Source organism: Odocoileus virginianus, chromosome 2 (assembly GCF_023699985.2).
Source record: "Odocoileus virginianus isolate 20LAN1187 ecotype Illinois chromosome 2, Ovbor_1.2, whole genome shotgun sequence".
Lineage (NCBI taxonomy): Eukaryota > Metazoa > Chordata > Mammalia > Artiodactyla > Cervidae > Odocoileus > Odocoileus virginianus.
Genome location: NC_069675.1, coordinates 11,552,655 through 11,577,668, shown reverse-complemented (window position 1 = coordinate 11,577,668; position 25,014 = coordinate 11,552,655). Strand labels below are relative to the sequence as shown.

General features: G+C 36.3%; 1 protein-coding gene across 1 annotated transcript in view; it reads right to left on the bottom strand.

Moving 5' to 3' along the window:
- Nucleotides 1-25,014, bottom strand: part of EXOC6B (exocyst complex component 6B) — a 675,781-nt gene that overhangs the window by 537,948 nt on the left and 112,819 nt on the right. The window contains 1 exon segment of the mRNA XM_070476359.1: nucleotides 12,481-12,685. Within this exon segment, the coding sequence (XP_070332460.1) occupies nucleotides 12,481-12,685 (205 nt within the window).

Genomic DNA, 25,014 nt, shown 5'->3' with positions numbered 1-25,014 from the left:
CAAAATGGATTAAAGATCTAAATATAAGACCAGAAACTATAAGACTCCTAGAGGAGAACATAGGCAAAACACTCTCCGACATAAATCACAGCAGGATCCTCTATGACCCACATCCCAGAATTTTAGAAATAAAAGCAAAAATAAACAAATGGGACCTAATGAATCTTAAAAGCTTTTGCACAACAAAGGAAACTATAAGCAAGGTGAAAAGACAGCCCTCAGATTGGGAGAAAATAATAGCAAACGAAGCAACAGACAAAGGATTAATCTCAAAAATATACAAGCAACTCCTCCAGCTCAACTCCAGAAAAATAAATGACCCAATCAAAAAATGGGCCAAATAACTCAACAGACATTTCTCCAAGGAAGACATACAGATGGCTAACAAACACATGAAAAGATGCTCAACATCACTCATTATCAGAGAAATGCAAATCAAAACCACAATGAGGTACCATTATACGCCAGTCAGGATGGCTGCTATCCAAAAGTCTACAAGCAATAAATGCTGGAGAGGGTGTGGAGAAAAGGGAATCCTGCATTATTTCTATGATGAATTCCTTCCCTTCTTTTTTGCTTCCTTTTTCTAAAATACCTAGTATTCAAATGCTATTTTAGATCTCCTGGACTGACTCCCTAATATTCTTTTATCTTTTCTATTTCCCATGTTCTCTTTTTCTTTTTACTCTTTTCTCTAAAAGACTATTTCAACTTTATTTTCCAAACCCTCCTTTAAGTGTTTTCAGCTGCCATATTTTTAATTTTTAAACATCCTTGTTGTTCTCTGCTCTTCTCCTTTTATGTAGCATTTTGATCTTGCTTCTACCATGTAACTTACTTTCTCTTATCTTTCTAATGCTACTGATGATGGTTTCTTTCATTTTGCCTTTTAGGTTTTTCTCTTCTTGCACAGTTTCTATCTTCTTCATGCTGCTTCTTTCTACATCTGTTCTGACTATATTTTCACATCAGAATCTTTTTTCAAGTATCTGGTGATCCTTAGCCATCTGCTCAATTTTTAATTTGGGATACTAAAAAGCCTAACTGAAATTTCTCTGGCTGTACATTAGTCTAATCAACTGTGACCTTCAAAGTGATCCGACTTGCCCTTTTTATTGGTGAATGCCCAGTGGACATATCTTTAGGGCACTTCTTTTGGGTTAATTATATTATTCAGAGTATTCAGATTATCTTCCAGTCTCACACCTGAAGGGTGTAAGTCTGGTTCTAGAAACGAAATCAGAAAGGAGGGCTGTGAGATTTAGGATAAATCTCAATATTTAGGATATAAACTTGCTGTTTTCAGTTTGTGTCTATTGTTCTCTAGTCTTCTGCTAGAGATGGAAGCAGGTAGTCAACTGGCAAGAAAAGTTAAGGAAGGAATCCTAATTGATTCTGAAATAGACACTCAACCAACGGTTGTGTCTAACTGATTCTTAAATAGACATTCAACCAGTCTTTCTTTTTGGGCATCAATTTTTTCCCCCTTTCCTAGAGGCCAGCAATTTCTTAAACACAGAGGTTCTGCAAAACCCTAAAACTAGATTGTTCTCAGTTTCTTCTACCACCGATTTAGGACTGAGTTTTCTTGGATATGCTAGGACAATTTTCACACATCTTTTTACTTTCCAATTTCCAAAAACTGTGCTGTCACCTTCTCTTCTATGTTCTTCATGTTTGACAGCTTGTGCTTTTTTAAAAAAATTTCCTTGGCTGTTGTTTTTATGAGAGGCAGAAGACAGAAATGTATGTGTTCAACACACCATCTTTATTAAGAAGTTAATTTGATCACTCTAACATACAGATGGCACAAAAACACATGAAAAGATGCTCAACATCACTCATTATCAGAGAAATGCAAATCAAAACCACAATGAGGTACCATTACACGCCAGTCAGGATGGCTGCTATCCAAAAGTCTACAAGCAATAAATGCTGGAGAGGGTGTGGAGAAAAGGGAAGCCTCTTACACTGTTGGTGGGAATGCAAATTAGTACAGCCACTATGGAAAACAGTGTGGAGATTTCTTAAAAAGCTGGAAATAAAACTGCCATATGACCCAGCAACCCCACTTCTGGGCATACACACCAAGGAAACCAGATCTGAAAGAGACACGTGCACCCCAATGTTCATCACAGCACTGTTTATAATAGCCAGGACATGGAAGCAACCTAGATGCCCATCAGCAGACGAATGGATGAGGAAGCTGTGGTACATATACACCATGGAATATTACTCAGCCATTAAAAAGAATTCATTTGAATCAGTTCTAATGAGATGGATGAAACTGGAGCCCATTATACAGAGCAAAGTAAGCCAGAAAGATAAAGACCACTACAGTATACTAACACATATATATGGACTTTAGAAAGATGGTAACGATAACCCTATATGCAAAACAGAAAAAGAGACCCAGATGTATAGAACAGACTTGTGGACTCTGTGGGAGAAGGCGAGGGTGGGATGTTTCAAGAGAACAGCATCAAAACATGTATATTATCTAAGGTGAAACAGATCACCAGCCCAGGTTGGATGCATGAGACAAGTGCTCGGGCCTGGTGCACTGGGAAGACCCAGAGGGATCGGGTGGAGAGGGATGTGGGAGGGGGAATCAGGATGGGGAATACATGTAAATCCATGTCTAATTCATTTCAATGTATGACAAAAACCACTGCAATGTTGTAAAGTAATTAGCCTCCAACTAATAAAAATAAATGGAAAAAAATAAATTAAAAAAAAAAATTTGATCACTCTATAGCACCTCCACAGAACTTTCAGATAGTTTCAAAATCCATCCATTTAGGTATTTTCATATAGTTAAGAATATAATTGAAATAAGAGAATATACCTTAGAATATCAAAAAGGGTAGCTTTCCTGAAAAATGTTAAGGTATAGGTACATTAAATTTAATTAGATACATAATTAAGAGTAATCAATTGATTTATTAACTATCTCCTATGACCAAACACTATGCTGGAAAGGTGCTGAAGATACAAAGCTAAAAAACCCACCTCTGTCCTTACAGAGACCATAAACTGCTTGGGAAGACAGATACGTAAAGCAGCAATCGCACTAACGGCATTCCTTCCTGCTGTGAGATGCCACCTTGGGGGCCCAAGTAGCTCTCTGCCTTTCCCATTCTCAAAGCTTAGCAATGAACTACTTCAGTCGACTGAATAAGTTCATCTGAAGAACACTAGGTCTCTTTAGCTAATCTAAGTGGCATTGATATGAGAATTCTCCTAGCCAAATCATTTCTCTGACCAACAAGGAGCCATCTAGTACATACTGATTGGTGTCCCCCTCTCTCAGCTTCCCTATCAATAATAAAAGAGCAGAGCCCTTCTCCTGAGGCATATGCTGTTGCTTGTAGTGCAAGGTAGAACCCATCAGAGTCCTTCATAAAATGACAGGACGATGGTAATTTTGTGCACTGTGCTGACCTCTCTGCCAATAAGGCTTACTGAGGAAACGTACTTTACAACTTTATGGCGTAATGCTAACTTGTTTGTGTCTATGCCTCTAACACTACCTTTATCACTTATTAAATCCATATACTATATATTTGGGTCAATTTCTATGTTTCTATTCTACTCAGCAGTTTATTCTTATGACACCATACAGTTTTAAATTAAGTATTACTGCTCTCCAGTATAAGCCAAGGCTCAGTAAAAGGAATATTTTCAAAAGAATTTAATCTTAAAATAACTGAAACATATATATGTGTGTATATATATGTATATATGTAGCATATTTGTGAGAGATGGTATAAACATTGCAATAGCTGCTGTTTTTCTAAAGTTATGGTCTATTTATGATGAGCACTGTATGAGGCCATGTTTACAAATTATATTGAGAATCCATATGACAATTTGCCTTTGATAACAGAAAAATTTCTCCTAATAAGCTAGCATGCTTTGCTTAGTCAAAGCAAATAAATAATACATTTATTATATTTACACACACATACACACACCATAGTTTCCTTTTTATCCTGAAGAAAACTCAAAACCAAGCCTCAATATTGTCCTCAGATGTAAGAAATAAATTCTCCATGTTCTTTCATGCAACATGAATCGAGTCACTGCCCTTTTAAATTTAACATTCATCTTTTTAACTGAAATCAGGTGCAAAATATTTTAAAAGTATACATAATAGAAATAATTTTTATCAGAAGGAGAAAAAAATGTTTAAAGTGAAATCTAATTCGAGGCTGACAATTGTGACAGAAAACTGAATTTTAGGGATAAAATTAAAAGTATTTCAATCATCAAGTTTATCTTCTCTTTCTCCATACTCTTAGAATCTATTTACATTCACCATTCATCTAGGACGGTTCTTTCTTTTTAACTTAACATATATTATAAGCCTAGGACTAATCTAAGTCCTTGATTTCCCTAAACATTTCCACATCTTTGAAGAGGAGATTAAAAATTCTAACTATAGAGCTGTGAAGGCTGAATGTTTTGTTTAGTAAATTGCCCACTGTTATGCAGCTAGCAAATGGCAAATCCAGGAGTCTAACCCAAACTGCAAAGTCTATCTGTTAATTATCATATTACTGAACAGTAAACTTAAATGCCTACTATCCTTTTCAGATTCTAACATTGTACGATCTAGCATAAGCTACTCCGATTGGTTCCGACTTCAAGAATCCCTGTTTTACAGGTCCATATTCCCCCATCCTACCCTAAGGCCATCTGTATTATCAAAGAGTAAGGAGCAAGAAACTGCACAAATACATAAATATCAAAATCAAGAAGAAAAGAGAATAAAAGTAAATCCAGGAACACCAACCAAGTGAGCATCATCTTCTTTGACTCCAAAGACCATATTCTGTGGAAGCTTTGCCGAGCACCCAGCACAAAAGAGGTTTCAATGGCAACACTTTTACTTGGCAGGCGTTACATGGCCTATATGAACTCAGCTGGTAGTACCATGCCTAATCTAAATCAAAAGATGTTCTACACAATAAATAAAAGAGCTCATTTTGCTACAGCCAAGATTTAACCAAAGGAAGTCAAAGGCTGAAATAATTGTGCAAATGCATGTGCTCAGTCACGTAATCATGTCCAATTATTTGAGACCCCATGGACTGCAGCCTGCCAGGCTCCTCTGTGCATGGGATTCCCCAGGCAAGAATACTGAGAGGGTTGCCATTTCCTTCTCCAGGGGATCTTTCCTACCCAGGGATTGAACTCACATCTCCTGCATTGCAGGTGGATTCTTTACCACTGGGCCACTTCGGAAGACCACGGAAAGAGCCATGGTGAAAACTAATCTTATCCAAGGATCAGTTTCTTTAAAACCAGTTACTAAAGGAAGAATGCCTGGGAGCCTTCTATTTCTTTTATGAGCAACCAGTTCCTTTTCTAAGCATCAGTTATATAACCCATATAATTTGGCAAAGCCAAGTTAGAATTTTAAAAGTAAATAAATTCTTCCTTTTGTTAAAGGACTTCACATAGAAATCAACCTAGCCAAGAATGTTTATGTTACAAATGTTATTTAGTCCCACAAAGCCTAAGGCAAACTAATCAAAATAACAAATATAGAACTTCCCTCCTGCACAAATCAATTCCATAACAAGTGAATTACAGAAATCAATTTCATAAAGAAAACTAAAAAACAGTATACAATTAACAAAGAACTACTTTAGACATTTTTTATAAAATCAGGTCAAGCTAAATTGATTATTCCAAAATAAGACATACACAGTATTCTGGAAGCACACTGTAAGAATATCAACATAGAAGATGGGATAGGACAAAAGGGAAGGTTTTTCTACTTGCTTTAAAGATAGCTCTACTTCTTGCAGCGGAGCTCACAGGAGGGTCCATTAAATGCTTTCAATCTAATTCATGTTAAGAGATATACAGGAAGATGAACGTGGTTTTTTTTTTTTTTTTTTAATAAAACTGCTTAACTTAAAATTCAAAATGGCAATAAACAGTAGAATGAACAATTTCAAAATTCCTCCTCAGATTCCGGTATATGATTGAACTTCTATTCTAGGTTTTGTGGCAGGAAGAGGAAACTCTTCCAGGGCCCAAGACTGGTTCTTGTCTAATACTCAAAAGTGAACTGCCCAAGGACATACACATGCTAACAAAGCAAGAGACTTTATTGGGAAGGGGCAACTGGGCAGAGAGCAGGAAGGTAAGGGAACCCAGGAGAACTGCTCTGCCACATGGTTCGCAGCCTCAAGTTTTAGGGAGATCAGATTAGTTTCTGGGTTGTCTTTGGCTAGTCACTCTGACTCAGGGTCCTTCCTAGTGGTGCACACCTTGGGCCAAGATGGATGCCAGTGAGAAGGATTTCTGGGAGGTGGTAGGACACGTAACATTTCCTTTTGACCTTTCCCAAACTCTTCCAGTTGGAGTGACTTAGTAAGTCCGTGTTCCTTACCAGGACTTCCTATTGTAAAGTAACTGATGCCAATGGTTACTATGGAGCCTGGCCAGGGTGGGCAGTTTAGTCAATGTGCTTCCCCTAACAGTTTCATACTTATACATTCTCTAGATTTTCTACAGCTTCCCAGGTATATTGGAAGACAACTGAAAGACTCAGAGACTTCTAGCTTAACACATTTTAAACCAGACTGACTATACCATTGTTTCCTAGATCCAAAGGCAAAATTAAAATGAACAATTCAGTAAAAATTAATTCTATTCAAGACCAAAATAAAAGTGTATTAATTTTCTATTGCTGTGTAATATACTACTATAAACTTAGTGACTTAAAAGTACACAAAAATATTACCTGAGTTTCCATATATCAGAAGTTAAGCATGTTTGTGCTGAGTCTTCTGTTCAGGGGTCTCACCAGACTGAAATCATGATGTCAGTCAGGCCTGTGGTTTCATTTAGAGCTCAGGGTCTTCTAAGTTTACTCATATTGTTGCCAGAATTCAGTTCCTTGTAATTGTAGAACTCAGGTCCCCATTTTCTTGCTGGCTGTTGGCTAGGGATAGCTCTCAGCAACTCAAGGCGGCCTACAATTCCCTGCCACATGGCCCTCTCCAAAACAATGGCAATCTGTTTCTTCAAGATCAACAGTTAAGCATCAAATGCAGTTTTTAATCTAACTTCTGTATCTAATCTCTCAGTTCAGTTCAGCTGCTCAGCTGTGTCCGACTCTTTGTGACCCCATGAACTGAAGTATGCCAGGCTTCCCTGTCCATCACCAACACCCAGAGCTTGCTCAAACTCATGTCCATCAAGTCGATGATGCCGTCCAACCATCTCACTCTTTGTCGTCCCCTTCTCTTCCTGCCTTCAATCTTTCCCAGCATCAGGGCCTTTTCCAATGAGTCAGTTCTTTGCACCAGGTAGCCAAAGTATTGGAGTTTCAGAATCAGCATCAGTCCTTTCGATGAATACACAGGACTGATTTCCTTTAGGACTGACTGGTTTGATCTCCTTACAGTCCAAGGGATGCTCAAGAGTCTTCTCCAACACTACAGTTCAAAAGCATGAATTCTACGGCACTCAGCTTTCTTTATGGTCCAACTCTCACATCCACACATGACTACTGCAAAAACCACAGCTTTGACTATATGGACCTTTGACTGTACCTCTAGACCTTCTTTTAAAGCTGCCCACCTTATACACTAGGCTCACACACTCAAGGGAGAAGATTTTATAGGGTGTACAGACCAGGGGGCAGGAATCCTGGGGACTGTCTCAGAAATTTGCCTACCACATGAAACCAAAGCAAAGATCTTCCTACAGATAAAAATCCAGAAACAATATAATACTTGGAATACAGAAAAATTGATAAAACTACATATCCCTCAAATGGCATTTTTTCATCATCCTCAAATAGTAATTTTTGCATCATATATCTTGACAAAATTGAACAAACACTTTGAGATTATAATCTCAGATAACTGTCTGGAGCCTACTTTGCTCATTAAACCCCAATTTGGTGGAGTCCTTCTGGTGACTTAAATGGTATATCCCAAAGAGAAGCGAGTCTACCAACTGCCTTCAACATTTGATTTTACAAAGGACAACGTTCAACCATGGATCAATGCAGCAACTCAGGATAGGGTAAGTAGAATAAGAAAAAGGGAGATGTCCACCAAGAAAAAGCATAAAGTACTATATAATTGCTAGAAGCACCTAGATCAGCTATCAAAATTGATACTTTCAAATCTGTTTTCTTGTATGATTCTAAAGAAGACCACTTAAATTTTTCTTTAAAGGACAAGAACATATTTTTAAGGCCAAAACTACAGTTGTTGAACTAAAAATGATGATTAGCGGCACAGACAACGCTAAAAACTGGATCAGTAAATTATAAGGCAAACATACGGGGGAGAAATGTTAAAGAGATGAAACTGTGAAGAAAAAAGGGAAAAAACATGGAGATATGTATTTTTCTAGGCTATATAATAGTAGGTTGTAGCAGAGTAGCTAGCTATTCACCAAAACTATTTCCTCTTTCTCTCGGTCACACAGATAAACTGTATTTCCAATCCTCACATGCAGTGTGTGAGCTTCAGCCAATGTAATGTAGGCAGTAGTCATATGTATCATTTACAAGTTGGTCAATGAAAAAAAAAAAAAAAAAAGACCCTAATGCTGTTACTGCTTTCCCTACTGCTATAACACTGAAAGTCACATGTTGAAGTGATAGAGCCACAAGTCCTAGATCCCTTCATAGTCACTTGAAGAAGAGCTACCCCACCAGGAATACCCATTTAAGACTTCACCTAAGCAAAAAAATAGAATTTCTAGGGTGAGATTTTAGAGCTTAACTATTGTAAGAGGTAGCATTACTTAAAGAAACAAGCACTAGAGTTGGAAGAATGGTGTTGATAACAAAAAATAACAAAAAAGCCTAAAATAAATGGCATCAGTTTAGAGGTCAGGCAGTAGGCAGTAAGAATATATATTTAGCAAGCCAAAAGCCTGACGAGCCTATGATATTCTGGCAAAAAAAAACCAAAAACTGGTAAGATGGGAACCAGTAATAAATGAAAAAGCATACCACATGGCTACTGGGCCTGTAGCTTTATAAGTAAATGTAGAGAGTTATGGTGTATATTGGCATTTACTTTCTGCTTTTAGCAAGGTTTCACACAAAAGAGATGAGCACAGAATTTCCCAATTTGCAAACTAAAATTTGGGCCATATTTCTGAGGCCAGAAACTTGGGCCTCAGAGGGTCAGAAAGCTGAACACATACAGATCCCAAACAGTAAAAGAAAAAGATGGTAAAAGTTTGAGCAATTAAGTCCAAAGAAAACCTTGTTGAACTTAATTCTGAGGCAATAATTAGATTCAGGTATGATTTTCTTACTCATTATTTCATATGGCCTCCAAGTAGGGCCATTAAAATAAGAAAAAAGACATGAGGCAAGAGTTATTCTCCCCCAGTTCCACTACCTCTCCAAACAGGGAAGAAGAAAAAAGTCATTCCCAAAAATTATATTTAGAAAAAAACACTGGGTACAGTATCTAAGCAGAACCTACTGAAAACAAACAGATCGGAGGTCGACTAAGTTTTGAGGTAACTATAACGCCAAAACCCACAAATCTGGACTAAATAAATCTTTGTTCAGAACATTAAAACAAACGTTGGGCTCCTAAACTTGTAGAAGCAGAAAGCGGGCACTGAGAGATACACAGAGATATAAATGTGGTTGTAGATATACATCTAGCTATATATGTATATCTACAGAGAGAAAAAGAAGTATTCAAATCAATGACAATTCCCCAGCACACACTTCAGAAATGTACACAGGAAAAATAAAATAGGCAAAGAAAAACTACGATGCAGCAAAGGAGTTCTTTCCAGAGAGTCAACATCTAAGCAAGGAAGTTCCCCTATTACTAATTCAGAAAGATTTCCCAATGATGACCCAAAAAGATGAGATGATTTGATATGAAACAGGGAATACTGTACATGTCCTGTTCTTCCGATTTCTAAATGGAAGTTTTTCGTTGTAGCTATTCTGTTCGAGCTTCTCCATGGTCATCAGCTCACTGAAGAGCCACATCTGGGTCTGATGGAGAGTACTGAACATCCCTGGAAAATACCATTCTTTGAGATGGATGTAGTAACTAGATGGGATATTAGGTTGTATTCCTTAGGGAAGGGACAGACATGTTGTATGGATGAAAGGAAGAGTGAAGACATATTTGATGAGCAAAAGAGCAGACTGTGCCAGAGACTAGCTGCTATTCACCAAAACTGCGTTCTTCTCTTAGAGTGAAATTATATTCCCAGTCTCCCTTGCAGGTTGGTATGGCCATGTTTTTAAGTTCTGGCCAATGAAATCAGTGTAGTAGTGATGATGTGTCACCTCCATGCCTAGCCCAAAAAAACCCTACCACAGGGACTTCCCTGGTAGTCTAGTGGTTAACATTCTGTACTTCCAGTGCAATGGATTAGGGTTTGATCCCTGGTCAGGGAACTAAGATCCCACATGCCACAGGGAACAGCCAAAGAAACAAACAAAAAATAAATTAAAAAATGTGTGCTAAGAACAAAATAAACAAGCTTATTAAAAAAAAAAAACAAAAAACAAAAAAAACCCCTACCACATCCAATACTCTTTGGTCTTTCCCCTTCTGCAGCAATCTTCAAAACCATATTAAAAATGACAGAGCCATATAATGGAGACATTTCTTAAATATGCATTGCAAAGAAAACCATCACAAATAAGAAACATCATTTTGGACTTGACATAAGAAAGAAATAAACCATAACCTCTCCCTTTAATCCAACATCCATGAAATTAAACAAATATTTATTGAACACCTACATGTACAAAGTATGTGGGTATGTGGTAGTTTCTCTCCCTCCCACTTTCCTTACTTTTTAGGGACTACAGAAGATTTTTAAATGTGTAAGATATCTTTACTCAAGGATATTATAGCATAAGATAGTAATACATGCAATAAGAGCTATACTTGAGATGAAAAATATTATAGGAGGAATAAAGGGTCCTCAATTAATTAAAAAGTTCCGAACTCACAAAAGATTTCATCACCATTTCTTTAAATGACAAAAATACAGCCAACAGCTAACAGTTTACACAGACTGAATGACACAGCAGATAAATTCACCTCAATCTAATCTGAATTCTATACTACAGTAACTGACCTTTATAAACTGAACTTGAGCAAATCACTTCCCTGCCCTAGACCATAATTTCTTCAGATAATTAGGGGGAGAGACAGATAATCTCATTAAATGAAATAATAATACTCTTCACGGAATCTCTTTTACTTCAAAACCAAAGGAATTTCTCAAGCAAAGGCCTAGAGAAAGCAACTCTACTCTTCAATATTTTGAAAGGTTAATAAAAAATTTTCAACCACAATTAAGACTTGTCTTACAAGATATTTTCATTCCTGTACTCAAAATATACACAGCAAAGCAAAAGCATATTTCCAATGATTAATTTTTTCTACATCATTAAAAAAAAAAAGACATGATATGATTATTTCCATCAAAGTTTATCATCAACTAATTTTAAACTTTCCACTTTGCAAAGTACAATAATAAAACAATTTTAAAGGAGAAAGGGGAAAAGAATATCTGTATTCTCTTAGGAAAGGGATTTCCAACAGGCAGATCTCTTTTACAGAATCAAATACCTAAAAGAATAGCTCAGACCGAAAATCTGACCCAAAATATGACCTACTCCCACCTTCCTCACAGAATGATATGAACTACAAATGACTTACTCAAGAACATAGTTGTTTACAGAACCAAACAAGACTTCCCATAAAAAAAACGAATGTACTACTTATTATTGTAGGTTATACCAAGGTATCCTGAGAAATTTTAATAAAATCAGCATGACTTAAGTTTCAAAAGAGCAAATAATACTGCAAATTACTACTGTTCTTTATTCATAACAACAAAGTACTTCTGGATGTTCTGTGTGACTTTCATAAATTAGAGACGAAGATACTGAAAGAAAAAAATCTAAATATTTTGTTATTTTTTAATAAGCTATAAGCGAATTCCTTTCTATGATCATAAATCACAGCATTTCCCAACAGGCCTTTTTTCATCAATACCCACTGATATCCGAAATAACAATTACAGAAATACTCATATATAACATTTTGCTTGCACAGTAAATAATCAACCAGAAATATGCAGCACAATTTAGCTCATTAACTAGACGTAGTACTTTTTAAAACCCTGGGCTTTGAATCATACCCAAAGTCAAGAGAAGTATTCAAAAAATAGAAAAGTCTCTTCAAAACAACAGTATAAACCATAATAGCCAATTAATATTTACTGAGCATTCACAGAGCAAAACAATATACTAGGTAAACAATTCCCTGCTCTGTTAAGAAAATAAAAAATATTTTAAAACCACGTGTTCCCATAAAGATGAAGGACTTCCCTAAAATGACAAGAAACAATTAAGACACTTAGCAAAATGAAATCTGTTTAACAGAATACTCGCAAAGTCATTGGCCAACCTATCACAAACCCCAGACCTACTTGCTTCATGGCAGTCTCTCCAATTTTGTCTGAATGTTTGCGGATACTCTCCAGAAAGTCTTTGAGATCGGACATAGACACATCCTTAATTTCTTCTCGAAGCTTAGGGATATTGTCCACCATCACCTTGCAGAATCGATAGTGGCTTACTTGAGGAAGATAGGTATGCTCTAGATGTTCCAGAGTTTTCAGTGCAGGATAATGCCTATAAAAGGAATTGCATCACCTTTAGCTCAATTCAGTCTTCTTTAGGGCCACAGATATATTCCTCAGGGAAAATTTCTAGCCTGAATTAGTTTTCACTTACATTAAGACAAATGCAGGACTGTTTCAATAAAAACATCAATGGAAAAATAAATATCAAATTATTAAAAACTAACATATGTATTATAGGACTTAATAAATTATAATCAAAAAAGATTTTATCCCAAGAATACAGAAAGCATAGAAATCCACCAATGAAATTCATTACATAAGGAATAAAGGCCACAGGAGATTTAAAAAAGAGAGTGAAAATAAAGAGAAATACAAAATGATTCTATCAGTGCCATAAAAATCATCCTATAAAATAAAGTACCCAAGGACAGATAACTGTGGCACACAGAAGAACTTAGCAAATCTTTTACTCAAAAAGCAAATATAAACTGGACAAAACTTTGCAAACAGCCATTTCAGGACTCTGGAAATTAGAAAGGACTCGGAAAAAAAGAAAGGAGAACAACAGCTTGAGAAGGGTTTATTCATGAAAACTGATAAACAGAGAGGGACTTCATGGTGTTCCTGCCTGGGGCTACCTCCATCGTCCTCTTCAGCTTCCCTCACATCACTGGTTATAACTTGTCAGGAAAATGAGCAACTTCTCTGCCATTAGGGGTTGACATGATTTGGAGCAGAGGATGAAAACCCTATACTGACTAGTGCTGTTAGGAAAAGTAGCAAACTCAGTTACAAAAAGGAGGTGGGAACTTCCAAATCTACTGGCCTGATGTTCATCTTGGTTGGGACAAAGTGCAGACTAGAGGACTAATCAAAAACTTAACAAGGAAGTCATAAATAAGAGACCCACAGAATAACCAGATCAGTTCAGTTTATTTCAATTCAGTTCAGTCACTTAGTCGTGTCTGACTCTTTGCGACCCCATGAACTGCAGCACACTAGGCCTCCCTGTCCATCCCAACTCCCAGAGTTTACCCAAACTCATGTCCATTGCGGAGAAGGCAATGGCACCCCATTCCAGTACTCTTGCCTGGAAAATCCCATGGATGGAGGAGCCTGGTAGGCTGCAGTCCATGGGGTCGTGAAGAGTGGGACATGACTGAGCGATTTCACTTTCACTTTTCACTTTCATGCATTGGAGAAGGAAATGGCAACCCACTCCAGTGTTCTTGCCTAGAGAATCTCAGGGACGGGGGAGCCTGGTGGGCTGCCATCTAAGGGGTCTCACAGAGTCAGACACGACTGAAGCAACTTAGCAGCAGCAGCAGCAGCATGTCCATTGAGCTGGTGATGCATTCCAACCATCTCATCCTCTGTCGTCCCCTTCTCCTCCTGCCCTCAATCTTTCCCAGCATCACGGTCTTTTTAAATGAGTCAGCTCTTCACATCAGGGGGCCACAGTACTGGAGTCTCAGCTTCAACATCAGTCCTTCCAATGAACACTCAGGACTGATCTCCTTTAGGATGGACTGGTGGGATCTCCTTGCAGTCCAAGGGACTCTCAAGAGTCTTCTCCAACACCACAGTTCAAAAGCATCAATTCTTCGATGCTCAGCTTTCTTTATAGTCCAACTCTCACAGCCATACATGACTACTGGAAAAACCATAGCTTCAACTAGACAGACCTTTGTTGGCAAAGTAACGTCTCTGCTTTTTAATATGCTGTCTAGGTTGGTCATAACTTTCCTTCCAAGGAGTAAGCATCTTTTAATTTGATGGCTGCAATCACCATCTGCAGTGATTTTGGAGCCCAAAAAATAAAGTCAGCCACTGTTTGCCCATCTATTTGCCATGAAGTAACAGGACCAGATGCCATGATCTTAGTTTTCTGAATGTTGAGCTTTAAGCCAACTTTTTCACTCTCCTCTTTCACTTTCATCAAGAGGTTCTTTAGTTTTTCTTCACTTTCTACCATAAGGGTGGTGTCATCTGTATATCTGAGGTTATTGATATTTCTCCCAGTAATCTTGATTCCAGCTTGTGCTTCTTCCAGCCCAGAGTTTCTCATGATGTACTCTGCATATAAGTTAAATAAGCAGGGTGACAATATACAGCCTTGATGTACTCCTTTTCCTATTGGAACCGGTCTGTTGTTCCATATCCAGTTCTAACCATTGCCTCCTGACCTGCATACAGGTTTCTCAAGACAGGTGGTCTGGTATTCCCATCTCTTTCAGAATTTTCCACAGTTTATTATGATCCACACAGTCAAAGGCTTTGGCATAATCAATAAAGCAGAAATAGATATTTTTCTGGAACTCTCTTGCTTTTTCAATGATCCAGCAAATGTTGGCAATTTGATCTCTGGTTCTTCTGCCTTTTCTAAAACCAGCTTGAACATCTGGAAGTTCACGGATCACGTATTGCTGAAGCCTGGCTTGGAGAATTTTGACCCTGATAATCACAATGATGTGATCACTCACCTAGTGCCAGACATCTTGGAATGTGAAGTCAAGAAGGCCTTAGGAAGCATCACTACAAACAAAGCTAGTGGAAGTGATGGAATTCCAGTTGGCATATTTCAAATCCTGAAAGATGATGCTATGGAAGTGCTGCACTCAATATGTCAGCAAATTTGGAAAACTCGGCAGTGGCCACAGGACTGGGAAAGCTCAGTTTTCATTCCAATCCCAACGAAAGGCAATGCTAAAGAATGCTCAAACTACTGCACAATTGCACTCATCTCACATGCTAGTAAAGTAAAGCTCAAAATTCTCCAAGCCAGGCTTCAGCAATACGAATAGCCTGATAGCTCTCTGCATATCCCTAGCTGACTCAGAGGCTGTGCACAAACACAGGTAACACCTAAAAGGGTCTAAACACCACACACAGCCCTGGCTGACTAGTAGGCTTCAGGCTTAAACATAGGAGAAGGATATAAAAGCTCAGCAAAGTTGAAAACTGCCTGAATTATTAATGTAGTCCCTAATCCACAAACAAATCCACTGACAAAAGGGTAGATATTTTTATCGGCTCAAGTTTCTTACAGCACCCAGGACCAATCATTAGCTGATGACTAACCTTTAAAAATGAAAAGGAAATATATTCCTAGAAAAACAAAGACTGAGAGAATTCCTTGTTAACAGATCTTCCTTATAAGAAATACTAACGAAAGTCAGAAAGGAAATGACAGCAAGTAGTAACATGAATTCACAGGAAAAAAAAAAGAAAGAACAAAGGAAACAATAAATATCTGCTGAATATAAAAAACTGAACATAGTTTTTTCTCTTTTCTTCTTTTAATATAGTAAAAGACATTTATAAAACAATGATTATAATATTGCCTTGTTGGCTTTATAAAATATATAGATAAAATATAAATAATAATAATAGCACTAAAGAAGGAGGAAGAAAGGGAGCTAAGTTGAAGCAAAACTACTTCTATATACTACATTAAAACTACATCAAAAAAAAAAAACTACAGCAGCAATGACCTAAAATAGACTATGACAGTCTATGACAAATGAAAAAGCAGATTATAATCCATAGATAGAGTAACCTCTAAAAAACAAGCAACTCAAAAAATACATTGTTAAAAAATTTACGGTGCTTCCCGAGTGGTCTAGCGGTTCGACTCTGCCTGCAAGTGCAGAGGACACAGGTTCTATCCTTGGTCCGGGAAGATTCCACATGCATTGGAGCAACTAAGCTTGTGTGCCACAACTACTAAGCCTGTACACCGTAAGGGAAGCTACTGCAGTGAGAAGCCCCCACACCACAGTGAAGAGTAGCCCCCACTCGCCGCATCTGCGCTCAGCAAAGGCTGTGCACAGCAACGAAGACCCATCACAGTCTAAATAAATAAACAATAAATAAATTTTTCACAAAAATTTATGGAAGAATTAAAATAATATACTACCAAATATTTAATACAACAAAGGAGTAAAAGATATATAAGAACAAAAAAGACATGAAAATAGAGAGTAAAACCCAACCATATTAATAATTATACTAAATGCAAATGGACTAATAAGCTCACTAATCAAAAGGCAGACACTGTCAGACAGTATTTAAAAAGCATGATCCAACTATATGCTGCCTACAAGAAACCCACTTTAGAGTCACAGATACAAACAAGTTAAAGTAAAAGCTACAATAATTTATACCCAAAATGTAACCATAAAAGTGCTCAAATGGCTATATTAATATACAATAAATATTGCTGGAAACACAGAAGGAGATTTTATAATAATTATAGGGACAAACTGTACCTGTTAGGTAGGAAAGCTTCCATTAGCATAAGAGAACAAACAAAACTAAGATTGATACAGTTGACTAAGGAAAAACAAAATAAGTATATATAAAAAGAGCATAAGAATAAAGAAGAAACAACCTCGTACAGATTATTTGCAACATACAAATTTGAGGGTTTTTTTTAAAGCAATGAGCAAAGGAAAAGTCAAAAGAACACCCCAAAAGGCAAACATGAAAAAAGAAGCTGGACTGATATGAAGACATCAAAGTCAAAAATATGATTGTCATTCATACTGCCAAATATTTCTTAAAAGGTAATGGATATTATTATCAGAAGTTTCAATAAATGATAATTCACAGCCTGCTGGTAAACAAATTTATATTACTGATACAAGTTTTCAATGAAAAATATTACCAAACACATATTCTAAACAGTTGTATTCCCCCCCCAAAAATTAGATGCACAAAAATATGTTTAAGTCTCTAGAATTATAGTTATTTATATTAGCAAATAAAATACTAAACTAGAATTCTATTAACAAGGAATTGGTTAAACAGATTATGATATATCCATGTAATATATATGCACATCCAAAGAAAAATAAAATAGCAAAATGTTCACAATATTGTTGAATGAAAGTTAATTCAAAAAATAGAACAAGTATAATCATGTTTTTCAAAATTACAAATACATATATATGTGCAAATTATCAATACATATCTATGTATAGCTACATATACTAAATATAAGCCCACACACAAACAAGTACATAGAAAATGACTAGGAAAATACATACAAAAATGTTAACTGTGACTTTTTTCTTTCCTTCAGATAGAAACATTAAAGGTAATAAATTTCTTCTTCATGCTTTTAATTTCCACATTTCCCATAATATACTTAGTATAGGAAAAATCCTTGGACCGCTAAGAGATCAAACCAGTCTATCCTAAAGGAAATCAGTCCTGAATATTCATTGGAATGACTGATGCTGAAGCTGAAGCTCTCCAATACTTTGGCAACCTGATGCGAAGAACTGACTCATTAGAAAAGACCCTGATGCTGGGAAAGACTGAAGACAGGAGAAGAAGGGGATGACAGAGGATGAGACAGCTGGATGGCATCACCGACTCGATGGACATAGTTTGAGCAAGCTCCAGGAGTTGGTAATGGACAGGGAAGGCTGGCGTGCTGCAGTCCATGGGGTTGCAAAGAGTTGGACATGACTGAGCAACTGAACTGAAGTGAGGAAAAACTCAGTTCTGATCCTTTAAGTGAAAGACTTCTGGTTCTACTTTAGGTTTTAAGAATGAATTTCATGTTAGATACTTAAACTCTTCTTACTCCAATGCATTTAATACCACAAACACTAAAGTCTAGAGGTTGGATTTACTTGTTTTCTTTGTTTATGTTTTCCCCTCCTGTACTCCAAAAATTAAAATTTTAATCCAAATAAATGAAGGGAAGAAATTAATTCCCCCTAAATTTAGAAATAAAACTACAAATATAGTTTAACCTGAAATGGTTGCTTTTATCAAAATGTTACAGTCTCAAAAACAGTACAGTGTACATGGTTTAGTGTAAACATAATGGTGTTTATACTACAATTAGGTATGAAGAGCTATGTGCAATAAAATGCATTTCCTCTAGAGAGAAACTTTAGAATGGATATAAACTCAGAAATTAAGCCAAAAGATAAACACACTTTAGGGTCTAGTTATATTTTGGAACACTGTTTACAGAATGAGAAAATCTAACAAAGCTGCCTGCGGACACAGGCACATTCACTGATGAGACACATGGCTGTATGCTGGAAACATCTGGTCTGTCAAATAACGCCACATTTTTCAAGGCTAATTAGTATAAAATCCAGTGATTTCTGGCAATAAAGAATGTTACTTTATTTCTCCATTGTCCTTTCCCCAACATATTCATATTTCATCAATAATAGATCAATAGGATTCATTCAAATTTCCATGATCCTCCAAGTAAACTCCTCTATAGCAGACAACAAAAGAAAAAAATTCTATTTCCAGGGGCCATGGAAATCTAGAACACAACTTTGACATTACTTTTGACAACCTCTAAACATTATTAAAATGGAATCAAAAGCCAGTTCCTAAGTTTTATTTGCATGTGTGCTAGTTCTCCCCTTCTCCCCACTTCATGCAGATTCCCTAGTAGAGATGTGAGCAGAAAGAACATAAATGAAATAAAAGCAAAAAACTGTTTAAAAAATGAGGCAGGAAATGAAGTCAAAATAATCCTAAAAATTGGATAACTTAAGGTCATAATAACTTAGACATGGTTGAATGCTATTCTAAAAAGAGGAATGTTTATCATAGGCAAATACATTTTGGTACTTTTGTGCCATAGCATGGAATCTTTCAGGCTTCCCGGGTAGCTAAGGTGGTAAAGAATCTGCCTGCATTTCAGGAGACCACAGTTCCACTCCTGAGTTGGGAAGATCTCCTGGAGAAGGGATAGGCTACCCATTCCAGTATTCTTGGGCTTCCACGGTGGCTCAGACAGTAAAGAATCCATCTGCAATGCAGGAGACCTGGGTTCGATCCCTGGGTTGGGAAGATCCCCTGGAGGAGGGCATGGAGACCGACTGCAGTATTCTTGCCTGGAGAATCTCCATGGATAGAGGAGCCTGGTGGGCCACAGTCCATGGGGTCTCAAAGAGTCAGACACGACTGAGCGACTAAGCACAGCACATGGCACTCTAGCAATGACAGGCTTTAAATTTCTAATCAGTGAGCTTTTAAAGTGGATTACAACTACCCATCGGAATTTTTTTTTAATTCAGAGTGATAGAATATGAAATAAAAGTTTTCACCACAGAAAACACTGGTGTCTTTCTTAATTAAAGATCATTAATAAAAAATACTTAATCCCTTCTATGAACTAATGATAGAAAGATGGTCAGATAAATTTCCTCAGGGAGCGCAAAACCTAGTAATATAATCAGTACTTATAGCTTTAAAAAAAAAGTAACTAAGCTTCCAGTCATGAAGGAATAACAAGGAAGAGAATGAACTCCCACTCTTAAGAAGTAAAATACTGACTATGTGTGTGCTAAGTCACTTCAGTCATGTCCAACTCTATGCGACCCTATGGAATGTAGCCCTCCAGGCTTCTCCGCCACGGGATTCTCTAGGCAAGAACACTGAAGTGCACTGCCATGCCCTTCTTCAGGGGCTCTTTCCAATCCAGGAATTGAACTCATGCCTCTTATGCCTCCTGCATTGGCAGGCGGGTTCTTCACCACTAACACTACCTGGGAACTAGCTAAAATTCATAAAACAACTGCTTTCAGACAGTGAACATCATAATACAGAACTGTGGTCTCTGAAAAAAGGAAAACAAGAAAGGTGAATTTAATAGTTACCTGAATGTGATTTCTAGATTATGGACACAGTCAGAGAAAACCCAAACAGAGCCAAACAACTTAGCAGAGTTAGCATCAGAGATGCAGTTCAGGAATAATGATACACCTTAAGGTTGTGCAGAATTTCCTCAAAAAAGGGAAGCAATGCAGAAAAAAGTGCAGAAATTTATACAAGAGTTCCCTTGAGTCTCTGCTGAGTACTAGGCCAGGCATAGGAAAAGTAAAATTCTGCATGAACAGGAATAAAGAAGGGAGGGAAGGGGGAAAAAAGGAAGGGAATGAAAGACTGGAAGAACAAGGAAGGAGACACAGACAGAAGGGAGATGTAAGACAAATACTTCAAGGAGCTCAGACAAGACAGAGAAAACATTTGAACTCTGAACAGCCCAAGTGCAGAGGCCTTGGGGATTTCAGAGCTTTTCAAAGGAGATGAATTCTACTCCAAGCGACCCTGGAATAAAGGAAAAGTTGTGCTTAGTCTCTCAGTCGTGTCCAACTCTTTGCGATCCCATGGACTATACAGTCCATGGAATTCTCCAGGCCTGAATACTTTCCCTTCTCTAGAGGATCTTCCCAACCAGGGATCAAACCCAGGTCTCCCACATTGTAGACGGGTTCCGAGCCACCAGGGAAGCCCCAAGAGGAAAAGTTAGCCAAGCTGAAAAATGGGGTCTGATGAGACTGGGATTCAAATGGATCTGCAAACAACCGAACTATTTGCCAAAACAAAGACCAATATCCTGAAAGAAAGAAAAGTCCCCCAAAATTCAAACACTCAGCAACATAATATAATGGCCATTATCTAATCAAAACTTACAAGACATGAAAAGAACCAAAAAATGACCTATAATTAGCAAAAACAATCTTCAGAGAAATCCAAAATACCAAAAATGACAGAACTAGTAAAGAAGTACATAAACAGAGAAATTAGAGCACTGTAACTTGTATTTTTAAAAGATGAAAAATAATAAATGAAATTAAACATAAAAAAACAAATAGAACTCCTAAAGATGAAAAATATATCATCTGAAGTGAAAATGCCACTTGATGAAATTGAAAGATTTGACAATGAAAAAGAACACAGCAATAAAACCTATCCCATATAAAGTACAGAGAAAAAAGACTGGAAAAAAAGATCCTCAAATCACCTACGGGATTTTGTGAAGTTGTCCAACATAGATAAAACTGAAATCTCAGAATGAGGATGGAAAAGGGACCAAAAAAAAAATTGGAAAAATAGTATCTGAACATCTTTCAGATTTTATGAAAATTATAAACTCATAAAAACCAAGAAACTAAACAAACCACAAGCAGGACAAATACACACATACATGAATACATACATACATATTTACACAAAAGCACATCAAAATCAAATTGCTGAAAACAAATTTTACAGAAAAAAGTTTTGAAATAGCTGGAGAAAAGACAAAATAAGGAGAGTGATCAAAAAAAGCTGTTCATATACTTCTTCCTCAGAGATTATAAAAGCCAGAAGACAAAAAAAAAAAAAAAAAAAAGACATCTCAAGAACAAACAAATCTATAAACTTAGAATTATATGTCCATCAAAAATAGATTTCAAAAATGAAGGTGAACAATATGATACCATTTCACACCCACCAAGATGGCCATAATCAAAAGACAACTCTAAGTCCTGGTTAGGATGTATAGAAAATCAAATCCTCATATGCTGCTGGGGGTAAGGTAAAATGGCACAGCTGCTTTGGAAAACAATCTGGCAGTCCGTTGAATAGTTAAACTGAATTACCATGATCTAGCAAAATTTCATTCCAAGAAAGCCAAGAGAAATGAAATGAAAATATATTTCCAAACTACAAATTATAAACAAAAATGCATAGAAGCATTATTTGTAAAACCCTAAAACTTAAACAACCCAAATGCTCATCCACTAATGAACTGATAAATAAAGTGTGGTACATCCATGCAATTGAATATTCAGCAATAAAAAGAAATGAAGTACTGATATATGGTACAACATGGATTAACCTGGGAAATATTATGTTAAATGAAAGAAGCCAATCACAAAAAATCATATATTATATGATTCCATTTATATGAAATGTCCAGAATAACTAAATATGAAGAAACAGAAAACATGTCAGTGATTCCCAGTAGCTGGCAAGAGAGGCAAGGGACAGGAAAAAATTGAATACTGATGGCCAAGGTACTCAGAGTTTCTTTTGTGAAGAATAAAAACATTCTACAACTGACTGTGATGATGGTCACACAACTCTGAATACACTAAAAGCCACTGAACTGTATGTTTTAAATAAATGAAGTGAAAAGTATATGAACTATATCTCAATGAGGCTGTTAAAAATATTTTAGAAAAATGTATATTAAAAATAGGCAATGTAAAAATTAAGCAAAAAGATAGCAGCAGTGGCTGGCTATATTAATACCAAACAACATATATTTCAGAAAAAATATTACCAGGGATGAAGAACTTTCCATAATAATAAATGGGTCCTTTCACAGAGAAGATAAAACAATGCTTAATGTGTATGCAACCAATAAGAGTTTCAAAATATACATTGCAAAAATTGAAAGAATAAAAAGAATACATATGTAAGTCCAATCAAAATAGGCAATTTCAACACTCCCCTGTCAGCAAATAACAAATACAAAATCATTAGGATGTAGAAAAGCTGCACAATGCTATCAACCAGTATGTCTAAATGATAGTTAAAGATGCTCTTCTCAATAACAATATATATTGTTTTAAAGTGTATATGTAATTTTCACTAAAACAGACCATAAAATTGGGCCATAAAACAAGTCTCAAAAAATATAAAAGATTGAAATCATACATTTTACATTTATGAACACAATGAACTAAAATATAAATCAATTTTGATACATCTGGAAAATCCCCTAGTATTTAGAAATTAACCAATGAATTTCTAAATAGTTTATGAAATAAATTTTAAAAATCACAATAGAAATTAGAAAATATTTTAAATAAGTGTAAAAAAAACCTGCAAGATTATAAAACATGTAAGATTCAGTTAAAGCACTGTTAAAGAGAAATGTACAGCTTTAAATAGCTACATTAGAAAACAGAACCAAAATCAATGCCCTGGGCTTCCACCTAAAAAAGCTAGAAAAAAAGAGCAAATTATTTACAATAGCCAAGATACAGAAGCAACCCAAGTGTCCATCAACAGATGAATGGATAAAGAAGACATGAGATAGATAGATATAGAGAGAGTTGCTGTTTAGTCGCCCAGTCGTGTCCTACTCTTTGCAACCACATGGACATGTTTGCAAGCTAGGCGTGTGTGTGTGTGTGTGTGTGTGTGTATGACTGGATCATCTGTGTGTGTGTGTGTGTGTGTGTGTGTATGACTGGATCATTTTGCTGTGCACTTAAAACTAATACATTGCAAATCAATTATACTTCAACCGAAAAAAAAAAAACAAATCAGACCCCAATTAAATAGGAGAAAGGAAATAGTCAGTTCAGTTCAGTTTAGTCGCTCAGTCGTGTCCGACTCTTTGTGACCCCATGGACTGTAACACACCAGACTTCCCTGTCCATCACCAACTCCCGGCGTTTACCCCAACTTATGTCCATTGAGTCAGTGATGCCATCCAACCATCTCATCCTCTGTTGTCTCTTTCTCCTCATGCCAAAAATCAGTAAAATAGAAAATAAGGAAAAAAAATAAAACCTAAAGATGCTATTTTCAAAAAATTAATGAAACTGACAAACAACTAGCCAAAATAATGAGAGACAGACAGAAACAGAGACAGAAAAGACAAATCATCAACATAAGTAATCAAAGAGAAAGTATCACTATAGATTCTACATGTTAAAATAATAGAGTAATACAATTAACAATTTTTGTTAATGAATTCAATGATTTGGATAACATGGACAAATTACTTGAAAGACACAAATAAACAAAATTTTCTCAAGAAACACAAAATGCAAACAGCCATGTATTTATTTTTAAAATTAAATCTGTAGTTAAGAACTTTCTTACCAAAAACATGCAAATCTCCTGGTTAAGTGGTTTCAATGGTAGATTCTACCAAGTATTAACGTTTAAGGAAAATAATTACTAACACTATTATAAATTCTTCCAGAAAATCAAAGACAGAAAACTTTCCAAGTTATTCATAAGGCTAACATGAATCTGATTCCAAAAAGATATAACACAAAAAGGAAACCACAGATAAACATTTCTCATGAACACATATACAAAAATCTTTAACAAAATTTTAGCAAATCAAATACCACAGCATATTAAAAAGGACAGTATATCATGACCAAGTGGGATTTATTCCATGAATGCAACTTTAACATTTAACATTCAATATGAATCATCATATTAAGAAACTAAAAGCATTTTTTAAAAAACATATGATCACCTGGCACTAGTAGTAAAGAACCCGCCTGCAATGCAGGAGCCAATGCAGGTTCTATCCTTGGGTCAGGAAGATCCCCTGGAGGAGGGCACGGCAACCCACTCCAGTATTCTTGCCTGGAGAATCCTCATGGACAAAGAAGCCTGGTGGGCTACAGTTCATAGTGTTGCAAAGAGTCAGACACAATTGAAGCAACTTAGCATGCATGATGATCATCTCACTTACACAGAAAAAGCATTTGACAAAACCAATATTCATTCCTAATAGAAAGTTTCAAGAACTAGAAATAGAAGCAAACTTCTTCAAACTTATAAATTACATGTACCAAAAAATTA